At 37.2% G+C, this 13,294-nt stretch overlaps 1 protein-coding gene across 3 annotated transcripts in view; it reads left to right on the top strand.

Moving 5' to 3' along the window:
* Positions 1-6,208, top strand: part of LOC106871874 (SHC-transforming protein 1) — a 74,927-nt gene extending 68,719 nt beyond the window's left edge. For all 3 annotated transcript variants that reach the window (XM_052970636.1, XM_052970637.1, XM_052970635.1), the window contains 3 exons: positions 411-577; positions 1,231-1,362; positions 4,456-6,208. In XM_052970636.1, the coding sequence (XP_052826596.1) occupies positions 411-577; positions 1,231-1,362; positions 4,456-4,584 (428 nt within the window). In that variant the 3' untranslated portion in view covers positions 4,585-6,208. The remainder of the gene's footprint in view (positions 1-410; positions 578-1,230; positions 1,363-4,455) is intronic.
* The last annotated feature ends 7,086 nt before the right edge of the window (positions 6,209-13,294 follow it).

Here is a 13,294-nt window from a genome sequence, read left to right as displayed (position 1 = left end):
GGGGTGTAGGTGAGGGGAAACAGGAGACGGTGGGGCAGGTTCGGGAGAAGAGAGCAGATGCATGGTCCTCGAAACGTGCTCTGGCAAGGGCGGTGTGGTTAGTGGTGAGGGGAGATTGTATATATATATATATATATATATATATCATTTATGTTATTATATATACATATATAAAAGGAATTGGGATGACAAAGGAATGAGCAATTATGTTATCAATTTCATTATTGTTTATTCCTTTGTTATCCTAAGTTCTTAAGCATATGTATATTGAGTTCTAACTCCAGGTTATTAGTATCGCAATACTAGTGGCACAAGTGGTAGTGTTAGACGGATGTAGATGGTATGATTTATCTTGGATCTACCTTTTGGTCTGTTTCTTATCGATGGTTTTGCTTTATGTTTTCCTTTAGAACCATTTGAAACGTGTCTTTTAAACGAATCAATGACGCAACCTCCACCACCAGCACCAGCACCCGAAGAAAGTATGCAGGCAGCAATGATTAATAAAGATGAGATTCCTGCAGTGCTTGCTCCAGTATATGAAGAATGGTATCATGGTCCTTTAAACAGAAAAGAGGTGAGTTCACACTGATAATGCTCCATTGCTAAAGAAGTTACGGTGGTAACATTGAGCAGAACTTTTATAAGCAATAACTTGTAACATAGTTGTGATGTTTCTTAATTAGTCAGTTGATTAGAGGCAGTACTCACAGATCTTTATTCTCTATTAACTGTTGTAAATTAGTAGGTAATGCTAGTGTAGTGACATTATCCTTTGCACATGTATTTTTATTTTCATTGGCAAGACACAGCTGTGAGGTGCAGATGTGGATGTGTGGTTAAGTTTGCTTCCCAGCCATATGGCTTCAGGTTCAGTCCCATTGTGTGTCACCTTGGGTAAGTGTCCTCTACTATAGCTCTGGGCTGACCAAAGCACTGTAACTGGATTTGATGTATGGAAACTGAAAGAAACACATTGTTTGTGTGTATCTGTGTGGTCCCTGCCAACACTGCACAATCAGTATTCATTTGTTTACATCCTTGTAACTTAGAAGTTCAGCAAGAGGAAGACTATTAGAATAAGCACTGGAGACGATTTCTTTGACTAAATCCTTCAAGGTGGTTCTCAGTTTGGCTGAAGTCCATTGACTGAAGCAAGTAAAAAATATATATAAATAAATATTTTGATGTGTTATAAGCATGATCGTTTTTATATCTTTTGATATACAGGCTGAATTATTATTGGAACATGAAGGAGATTTCTTAGTGAGGGAGAGTACCACTACACAAGGTCAATTTGTCTTGAGTGGCAGACATTCAGCTGGGGTGAAACATTTATTACTGATTGATCCTGAGGGTGTGGTAAGTTATTTTTCATTTTTTTTTTATTTCTCATATGAATGTTGTTATTTTTCTGTATTTCAGATGCAAAAGTCATTATTATTATCATTATTATTCCACGTTCAAATTCCACCAACGTCGACTTTGTCTTTCATCTTTTGGGGGTCTACAAAATAGGTACCAGTTGAGTACTGGGGTCAATGTAATCGACTAGTCCCCTCCCCCAAATTTCAGGCCTTGTGCCTATGGTAGAAAGGATTATTATTATTATTAAGGTGGTGAGCTAGCAGAATCGTTAGCACGCCATGCAGAATGCTTAGCAATATTTCATTTGTGTTTACATTCTGAGTTCAAATTCCGCTGAGGTCAATTTTGCCTTTCATCCTTTTAGAGTCAATAAAATAAGTACCAGTTGAGTACTGGGGTCAATATAATCATGTTAGCATGCCAGATAAAATGCTTTGCGGCATTTTGTCCATCTTTACATCCTGAGTTTTTTCAATGTTGATAAATTAAGTACCAGTGAAACACTGGAGTCAATGTAATCGACTGGTCCCCTCCCCCCAAATTTTGTGTCTTGTGCCTTCAGTAGAAAGGATTATTATTATTATTATTATGACCACCATACTGGAAAGACACAGAAACTTAGAGCTCCATAAGGCTGACCAAATCCTTGTGAGAATTCTGTTAGAAAATTTAGGAATGTAGTTTACCAGTGTGTCTTTTCTGTGCATGTATCTAATGACATGTCATCAAAGCTTTCTGTCTGAAGAAACTTTTCCTGTAGTTGTATTTGACTAGAGGAATTTCTGGCTCAAATATGGAAAATAATTGTTTTGGAAAACACTTGAGTTAAATTGTTAGGATTAGAGACTGTGTTACTGAAAAAATAAATTGTTTTATTGAGTCCAAATATTCAATTTCATGATTCAAGGAACGAGGTCACAATTATTGCAAATGGTGGCTGACAGCCTTAACTACTGTATACCAAAGGACACATAGACTGGAAGTTAACAATGATTTCATAGCAATTACATAGCTGAAGATTAGTTTCCACTCAGAGTTCATGGCTCAGTTGTTTGTTGCTTGAAAGAGCAGCCAGCTGTAAAATTTCTTCATTTTGACATTTAAATTTATAAAACCACTGTATGGATAATTAAAGATGAAAAACTTCTTTTTTTTTTAAATAATTAAGTAAACATCATACAAAAAAAGGAAATGAGAAAAATAGATTGTCAAATCATAATGGAGAGGCTCTTGTTTTATATATATATATATATATATATAAAATTAAATTCAGTACAAGGAAAATAGGGATGAAAACATCTACTTTTTCACTGGCTCAGCTGTTTAATACCCAATTTAGTAGAGAAAAATTTAACAATTCACATGTGTATATATTAAATTTATAAAAATGGAAAGAAAATGGAGATATATAATTGTCAATTCAAAATTAAAATTTATTAACAAAATATTATATTATATTCTTATCATAAAATATATGAAATAATTAATAAATGTGAAATACAAATTACATAAAATTGTTTCGATTCTTACCCATAATTAAATTATAAAAATCCATTGATTGTGGGTAAGAATCTCTTCAGTGTAATTTTTGATATTTGAGGATTCACAGATCAAAAAAAAGACTGAATTTAAATATATTTACATTTTCAAGTATGAGCGTTAATAATCAAAATCAAAAATCAAAAATAAAATATGTATATATTGGATCATCCCATGAATAATGTGTTTTTTTTCAACTGCATTAGCTAAAAGTCGGAAGGGATGGGATAAACTGCCTGCATCAACTTGATACAGAAGCAGGTAGTAATTTTACCTTGTATTTATTCTCAGTGTAAGTTTTGAAGAGTGCAGTTCGATTTTAACAGTTATTTTTCCAAAGCTATAATGGAAGTGACAAAGAAACATATTCAGCATATTTTGCTTTATGAGTTCAATGAAGGTAACAGCGTAATAGAAAGTGTGAGGAATGTTAATGCTGTATATTACCCCATCTGATTATCTTTTATTCCGCAGTTCTCAAGAAGTGTTGGGGGACAAACACAAAGACACATACACACACACACACACACACACACACACATATATATATGCACACAATGGGCTTCTTTCAGTTTCCATCTACCACATCCACTCACAAGGCTTTGGTCATCCCGAGGCTACTGTAGAAGACACTTGCCCCAGGTGCCACACAGTGGGACTGAACCTGGAACCATATGGTTAGGAAGCAAGCTTCTTACTACACAGCCACACCATATATGTGTGTATAAGGTTTATAAGCGTTATTGAATTCGTTGAGACAACAGAGTACTTGACTAAATACATTATATTTAATTTCAAGTCTATCAGTTCAAATTCCCTGAGTGTTGCTTTTGTCTTTTATTCTTCACAACTACTAGCATTACACTGGATCTGATTCAACTCTCTCTCTGTATAAAAATTGGTTTGGCATTAAACCAAACACAATCAGTGCCTATGGCTTACAGATTCAATTGACACCGGAATTGACTTTTTTTTTGTTTATCCCCAACTTCTATAAAATAGATAAGGAATTTTTCTCAATTAATTTAAAAGCTCCCTTGTGAATTTCAAAAGAATTTTGTATTTTATAATTTTCGCATAATATAAATTAAATATATTGTTAAATTTGGGGATGGTCATTTTTTTTCTTTTGCCAATTAACCACGTGTACTTCAGTGACTCTCCATCCTACATGTCCCCTTCTGTTGTTAAGTCCATTCTGTCTTTCAGCCAGAAAGGACTAAATAGCCACTGAAGAAGTCACAGAATGTGTGATGAAAGATTTGAGACAATGGACACTAAAATACGAATAATAATAAAGCTGAAGTGAAGAACAAATATATAGTGCATGTGATTAATTGGTAAAAAGACAAAAATGATCATCCCCAAATATAACAATATCTGTTTCAACTTGTGGTTTCACATCAAGAATCTTGTAAAACAAATGCATAAACTTAATAAATTAAATGTCTCTATTCATTCTTTTTATTTTTATTCAAATTTTTTATTCATATTTGGTGATGAAATTGTGTCCCAGTTTTACCTTAACTCTTCTTTATTCTCTTTCAGGTCCGAACAAAGGATTGTAAATTTGACAGTATTAGTCATCTTGTAAATTATCACAAGGATAATCATTTTCCAATTTTAACACAAGGCACAGAACTTCATCTTTTAGAACCAGTTGTTTGTAATAAATGACAAAAACAGTTTGAAAATAATTACAGAACGATGTCAGGATTTCATCCACTCAGATCTGTGCAAGTTTCCTGAACTCTGCACCCAGAGGATAAATATTGTTTGCCCTCTGAAGTGCAGGCATAATGTGATAAAACAAGGGATAGACAAATAGTTGTTCACACCTTTCAGCACAACCTACAAACAATCTGTTGTCAATATTACCAGCTAATTAGGCCACTCTCCAATCAAAATCCATACCAAAGGGCTATGAAAAATTTGGAAACGATATATAATTTTGTTTTATTTTATTTTCCTTTGTTTAAATTTGGCCAAGTAATTAGTTTGATAAAATTCACACTTTGTTACAGGTATTTTGTCCTGAAATGTGCTTAAATATTTCCTTGATGACAGGGACTTCAATCTTTAAAATACTCATAAAATGGGTGGGTGGGTTTTGTGTGTGTGTGTGTGATTATGTGCATGAATGGCAAGTAAAATTTAACAAGTATGGTTGGATTTGTAAATTTTGTATAGAGTGTTTATTTTGCAAGCCATATATGTATATATTATTATATATACATAAATATTTCTTATGAATCAAAAGTATTTGTGTAGTTTGTTTTTGCTATACAAATAGGTTACTGTAAGCATATTATTGTTATAATGTTTTTTCAAATCATTCTAATTTCAGACATTCATATCTTGGTTATATTAATCAAGTCATTTTTGTTTGTTTTGTTTCGTTTTTTTTTTTAGGGAGGGGGGAGTTTTTTGCATTGAGTGGCACTGCTTCAGTCCATTCCTCTCCACAGAACTATTACCATTAACATCATCATTCTTATTTTTTTTAATGTTCCATGTGTTTAAACAGAGCTTTTTAAAGTAATGCTTTTACTAGTGATTGAATACCCTTTCTAAAGCTAATTATTTTTGCAGAAAGCACTTGTTTAATTTTTAACTGAAAGATAACCATCTCCTCCCAAGGAACAGAAGTCAGTTGTGTATCATTTTAGATGGCTCATTCACTTCACTATTCACAGACAGAGACATTAATGTTGGTGACATCAATATTTTCTATTTGGACAGAAATACTCTGCTTCGGTAGAAGTAATGTGCAGTTTATTGATCATTGATATTGTTTTTTTAGCAATTTTCCTTTTTGAAGCTGGAAATTCACAAAGGAGTACAATCACACTACTCAGAGATGAGTACAAGAGAAAATATCCTAGCTTCAGTCTGCCTGAGCAATCTTCATTCCCTTCTCCCCCATAAGCTGTATACTAATACAGATATTAAAGACTGTAACGCTGTCAGATGTATAGTAATAGATATTAAAGACTGTGGCCTTGTAACTGTATAGTAATACAGATGTCAGCTGTATAGTAATACAAAATATTAAACTCTGTGGCTACTTGTGATAGACTTTGCTCGAAATAAAATGTTTTATTAATTTTTTAAATATTTAAAATATTTTTTTAAACCTATGAATCCTGCATCAGATTTTTAAACCTAAATTTGGCATATACGCATGATGTTCGTATATACCTCCATAATGAAATTATAAATTATGGCAGCATACACCCCTTCAATGAAATTAGTCCATTAATTAATGGTCAATAAAATATCACAATGTTCATTTTACAAATTTTTTTACCTTCTTTTTACAAGATCATATCATGAATGCTCTAATATTTGCAACATCATGTGTGCACACAACAGTTTCACTCTGTCAGTTATTAACCCTTCACCTCCATCACCATCATTTAATATCTGTTTACCATCCTAGCATGAGTTGGATAGTTTGACAGGATCTAATAAGCCACAAGACTGCATCAAGCTCTACCGTCAGCTTTGGCATGGTTTCTATAGCGGGATGCTTTTCCTAAACACTACTTTACAGTGTGTTATGGGTGATTTTTTTTCCTTGTTGTTTTTTTTTGTGACACCGGCACTAATGAGGTCACCTTGCAAGATGAATAAAAACAGCCTCCTTAACTGACTCAGAATGTATTTGAGAGAGAAAGAGGTAGCTTTATACCAGATGTTGAGAGGCTAAAGTATCACAGAGGAACAAGCACAGATGTCTTGCCATAGAAGAGATACATGGCTACCCTGCATTATCTGAGGGTGGATGTGAATAGCTGGAAAAAGGATAAAGATGGTGGTGATGAGGTGACAAAGCATATTCTCAAGGTGCAAGAAGGTGAGTATAAGAGAGGATAAGGACAAGGGATTGGAGGGGGAAGAGGGTGGGTAATTTCATTAGAGTGTAAGAGGAAAGTGACAGAGATAGGGGTAAGCTTAAATATTGTGAATGATGAACAAGGGGTGGCAGTATGGCTGATGATAAACATCAATATATAGAGAGGGGGAAGGTGAGAGAGATAGAAGTGATGCAGGAAATGGGAGCTGAGAAGTTATAGCACAGGAAGGGAGAAGAGAAACTGTGTCATAAACTTGTAGATACATCAGAAAGTAGGGTCATGATGTGCAGAGAGTAAGTGCGGTGGGGAGGAAGATGGACAACAGAGGTACATAGGGGTGAATATAGTGAGTGGGGTGACAACAGTGAAGGGAAGAAACATCAATGGCAGATATGAGAAGTGTTAAAGATGTCACATGGCAGCTCTAAGATGTAGCTCAGAGAGAAGGGAGAGATAACTGAAGGCACAGAAAAGGAGCAGGGATCAGAGGAAAATAGTGTAGGACTAGATGAGAATGAGGGATGGATGTTAAGCAGCAGCAGTATCATCTTGGATTTATTTGCTCTCACCATTATCATCATCATCATTGTTGTTTTAATGTCCACTTTTCTATCCTTGTGTGGGTTGGATGGAATTTTCTATAGGCAGATGCCCTTCCTATCACCAACCCTCAGGTGAATTTTTCTATGATCATATTCTTATGGAAGTTCAGAAAGAAAGGACACTATATGCATGACAGTGGCACTCATTTTATGACTATCATACAGTGTCGAGGTAAGGATGTCATAATGCATATGCGTACACACACATAGCTATGTATATAACAGACTTTTTTCAGTCTCCAGCTACCCAATCCACTCACAAATCTTTTGTTGGCCTGGAATAATAGAAGACACATGCTAAAGGTGCCACACTGGAACTGAATCCAAAACCATGTTGTTTGAAAGCAAACTTCTCACCACACAATCACACCTATCATTTCAATTAGCTTTCATCAAATATTTGTCTTCAAGTCTGTTTCTTTCATTCACAAACAAAACCTTCTTTTAATGAAGTTGTCAGTTGAAAATGTTAATATATCTGCAAACAAATAAATACATAGCAACTATGATGTAATAACAAAAAAGTCTCAGCTCATTCATACTGGTTAAGCTTGCTTCCCAACCACATGGTTTGGAGTTCAGTTCCACTGTGGCACCATGGGCAAGTGTCTTCTACTATAGCCTCGGGCTGACCAAAGCCTTGTGAGTAGATTTGGTTGACAGAAACTGAAAGAAGCCCATCATCTACAAGTATGTATGTGTTGTTGTGTCTGTCCTTTCCACAACCACCACTTGACAACCGGTGCTGGTGTGTTTACATCTCTGTAACTTAGCAGTTTGGCAAAACAGACCGACAGAATAAGTACCAGGCTTTAAAAAAGCAATAAGTACTGGGGTTGGTACATTCAACTAAAAATTCTTCAGGGTGGTGCCCCAGCATAACTGAAACAAGTAAAAGATAAAAGATGTTGAATTAACTTTCTACCTTATCTCTTCTTGTTGCCATATTGTTGGTCAAAGTAAATGGATCTCATGCACCATTTTAGGGTGTCATTAACTAAACAATCTGGTTAGAGTTATGTTTGCCAACAATAAAGTAATAGCAGCTGTGAGAGGCTCATAAATGTACACTTGTTGATCTTCTTTGTGAGCAACTTGTCACCAACCTGACTTCTTGATTCTTGTTTTAGTACTATTGTAGTTCACAACCTCTTGAAACTCATATTTCCCAGTATTTGTTGATTGAACTCTCATTTTGGTGCTTTATTCAGATGGCTATATAGAGATTTGGTTTTGAATTCAGTCCCATTTCATAGCATCTTGGATAAATATCTTCCACTACATCCATGGGCCAACAAAAGCCTGGTGAGTGGATTTGGCAGACAGAAACTGAAAGAAGTCCCTTAATGTGTGTGCGTACATGCATGTGTGTTTGTGTGTGCATAGAGTCAACTGATGAAATCCAGAGAAGCTCAGTATAGAAATCAATTAGTGGCACTCAATTGATTTGAACTTACACTACAAAACCTTTACTGAGGACTAAGTCTACAGGGTAAAGAATGGCTATAAGAGGAATCCAGGCAAGCAAATATGGAGATAATGAAGCAAATAAATTAATAAAACCACTTAACAAGTAAACTTCTCACACGTTCTGCCACAACAAACCAAACTACATCTCTACATCTCTTCCTCACATTTCCTCCTTCATACACTATACCTAGCTGTCACTCCCCAATCCTGTCTTCTTGACCCTGTGCCACTGTATCATTGCTCTCCCTTAGCTCTCAATCTATATGTTCCACCCACATGCCCTGTCTCACTGTATTATTGCTATCTGCTAGCCTCTGACATGTGTTCCACCCACATATAACAAAACTTCTTACACGTTCTGCCACAACAAACCAAACTACATCTCTACATCTCTTCCTCACATTTCCTCCTTCATACACTATACCTAGCTCTCACTCCCCAATCCTGTCTTCTTGGCCCTGTTCCTCTGTATCATTGCTATCTGGTAGCCACCGACTCTATATATACCCAGGTCTTCACCACTCACCGCACCTCCCCCTTGCACTCTTTAATCACACTTCCTTCACAATATCCTGCCACTTATATTATGGCATTCGAATCTCAAGGGTATGCCCTGGCACTTGCTACCATTATATCTCTCTTCCTTTACTCAACCTTCCCATTTATATTCTTATCCTCATCCCTTGTGAGTATGCTCGGCATTTTGCCTCCATCTCTATCCTGCTGTCTCCCACTCTCCTCCTGCACTTCCCTCAAGTTGGGTTACCTTTGCAGTAGCGCACCTGTTTCTGCTTTTATTCCTGATCTCTCTCTCCCCGGCCGGGTAACCCTGTACTTCCTCTACAGCAAGACATCTGCTTCTGTCTCACTAAAATCTTTCATCATCCAACACAAGATCACCTCCTTCAATGCCCCCTCCCCTCTTGAAAGTTTGAAAATTTTATTTCTTGCAAGTACTTGTTGACCCTGTCAGTGTGGGTGCCACTTAAAAGCACCCAGTCTACACTGTAAAGTGTGTAAAAACCTTGCCAAAACTGACCTCGCCTGTGCCACATAAAAAGCACTAAGCCCACTCTGCTGAGTGGTTGGTGTTAGGAAGGGCATCCAGCTGTAAAAATTCTGCCAAAACAGTCACAGAAGTCTGGTGCAGGCTTCTGCCCGGCCAGCTCTTGTGAAACCATCCCACCCATGCTAGCATGGAAGGCAGGCATTAAACGACAAGGATGATTGATGATGCAACCAGTAGTGGAAGTATATAAACATTAGGTATATCCAATCTCCATCTTCAGGGTGAAGAGATAGGTATCTAACATTTCAAATCATAATGCAGGGAAATTTAAAGGTAGAGTGGGTGAAGAGGAAGGCCAACAGAAGTGGCTCAAGATGGGTGTGGGGAGTGTTGAGGCAAGAAGAGAGTCAGAGCAGGAAAAAAGTGGGGCTAAGTGATCAGGGTATTGAGGTAAGTGGAGAGTTAGGAGATGCATAGCATTGTGAGGAGTGGTCCTTGTTGGGTTTGACAATAGGTGTTAATAGTTAGGGATGGTGGGGCTATAGAACTGAGAAAGGGAAGGATGAGTATTAAAATTGGAAGGAAGGGATCCAGTTATAGACGCAGTAGGGTGGCAATGGGAGAATTCAAGGAATAAAGATGGGCTGGCAGCAGAGGGAGAGTGCTGAAGTAGGAAGGAGGGGTAGATTGGTAATGAAGTGAAGAGCAAGGGATAGGTAGTGCTAAATGGTTCTGGTGAAAAAAGCTAGAAAGAGAAGGAGTTCAAAGTATGAAGATGGAGTGGTGGTAAAGGAGAATGTACTGAGTAAGAGGAAAGTGCAAAGGGAATAGTAAGAGAGATACATATAATAGGAGTGGTGTAAGTAGAAGGGATATGTTGCTAGAGCAGCTAAGTTGTAACTTAAGGTTGTATTGTTATTTGGGAATTTCATAGATTTTACATAATGGGTAAATGATGAGTAGAATTTGTGTTTACATGAAAGGATTACATCTGAGATTCTATTAAGTAATGAGGGATTGTGGTTGCAAAGGATGGCAAGAAACTCCCATAAACACAGTTTACAGTGTTCTATAGGGGGATCCTTAGAGATAATGGACCAGGATAGGGTGTAAGGAATGTTTTGGGACGTGAGGTTGTGTAAGTTGCTAGAGATATAGATTATTTAGAGTTCGATTGGAGAAAGTATTTATGTGTGCTCAGAAGCAACACTTGAAATCAACAGTGCCACTAATATAGACTCTTGCCCGATGGAAGCATATTGTTACCATCCAGCATTTGTAGACTACATTTTTGCATATACAGAAACCTCCAAGGGGGCAGGGTTAAGACATCCAACATTTGCAGGCTTCCCTGCCTGCAGTTGGGTTGGAATTGATCCCCAGAAATGTCTGGTTCGTATAGTCAGTCACCATCAAAGTGCAGGTGTTATCTGTACAGGTGAGGGGGTGTCACTGCTGCTATACGTGGTCATATTGGTAGTAGTATGGGGAGTAGCATTAGGTTGGTGTTATTGAATCAGATGGGGTTTCTAAAGGTTGTATTATTGCTACTAAGCAGATTGGAGTGGGGTTTAAGGGGATAGATCATAGAGTCTAAACTCAGGCAGTGAAGTTTGCATCTATTGGAGGAAGCAATTATGGATCCTAAGTTTGATGTTTTGAAAACACCTGTCCATTCCATATAGATCTCTCAAGCATTTTTGATAGGATTTTGAAGAGCTGTGGGCCCCTCAAATCTAAGCTGTTGCAGTATCTGGTCCTGATGGCAATGTTGAGATTTTTGGCACCCCATTCTGCTCTTCATGTAACTTTCAATGCCAAAGTTTAGTACAAGTTCTAGGATTCTCCAGATGTCTGTCACTGTATATCTTTCCTATCTTTGTTCTGGGGAGTAGACTCAATTTTTTCAGTCTCTCCCAGTAGCTGACATGTCATACTGAGATGACCTTTGAGTAGCTTCACTGGATTGCTTCGAGCTCCATCGTTAATTTTACACTGTGTAGTGACCACAGTTGGAAGCAATAGTCTAAACAGCTGAGGACAAATGTCCTCCAGAGGACTATCATGGTTTCCCGTTCTCTCATTCTGAAAGTATCCACCCAACCAACCATCTGCATTATTGCCAACTTAGTAATATGCATCATTATTCATATCAATTTCCAGGTCACACACCAATTTTGATTCAAGGATTGCAGTCCCTCCTGGCCCAGTGTATCCTGTCTGCTTTTTATTCAGCTTCATGTGTTGGTAACGCAGGGCTTGGAATTTTCCAGCATTAAACAGCATGTTACTGTTCTCAGCCGATCTCTGTATTGCATCCAATACCTATTGCATTTGCGCAATACAGAGCTAAGCAGCTGAGGGCATGTCTGAGAGGCCTACACAAGACAGCACCCTATGGAACACCAGTCATTATTTGCATTTCTTTGGAGGTAGCCCAGCTGACAACTACTTGATTTCTCTCTTTTAGAGTCATGTAGCCACTCTACAAGTTTTCTGACTATGCTGAGATTACATAGCTTTTGACATATCATACCATGGTCAACTTCATCAAAAGGGTTTAAATTGTTACTTAGACTTAGGTCAGCTTTAACCAACCAGACGTATCATAGAATGGCATTCCTGCCAGGACCATCCCTTTGTTTTACAGACATAATATATCTAAGACAACACTGTGCTGTGTTGTTCATTTTGAAGGATGTAATTTTAAGTGAGGTTTGGTCATCTAAAGTTTACTCCATTAGTCTGATAATGGAGTAATTTTAAAGTTAACTCCATTACCATGATAACAGAGTGATTTTAAAATTTTATTCTATTAGTATTCTTTTTTGTTCAGGTATTTGACTGTAGCCATGCTGGAGCACTGCCTTGGAGGGTTTTAGTCGAATAAAACACCCCAAAGCCTAGTACTTATTCTATCAGTCTCTTTTGCTGAAACACTAAGTTATGGGGATGTAAACACACCACCACCAGTTGTCAAGCAGTGATGGGTGGGGGACAAACAGAGGCACACACACATTTATTAGGCGGAAACTGAAACCTGTTATATACAACAGGTTTCAGTTTCCGCTTAATAAATCCACTTACAAGGTTTCAGTCAACCTGAGGTTATAGTAGAAGTCACCTGCCCAAGGTGCCATGCAGTGGGACTGAACCTGGAACCATGTGGTTGGAAAGCAAGCTTCTTATCACACAGCTACATGAAGTAATTTTTAATTTTATTCCATCAGTGTGTTAATGGAGTAATCTTAAATTTTACTCTCTTAGTCCATTAACCCTTTTGATACCAACCCACCTAAGACCGCACCTCGCTTCTATGAGGCAAACTTCTTTTTCAGTGTTTTTCATGTTAATTGGTTTCAGACACCAGCTTAATAATATGAAAATTATTTTACTAAATTCATTATTGAATGAAGTTGGTCTATCTCAACAGAAATAAGGGTTAA

Source organism: Octopus bimaculoides, chromosome 9 (genome assembly GCF_001194135.2).
Source record: "Octopus bimaculoides isolate UCB-OBI-ISO-001 chromosome 9, ASM119413v2, whole genome shotgun sequence".
NCBI classification, from domain to species: Eukaryota; Metazoa; Mollusca; class Cephalopoda; order Octopoda; family Octopodidae; genus Octopus; species Octopus bimaculoides.
This window is presented reverse-complemented; position numbering and strand designations above follow the sequence as displayed.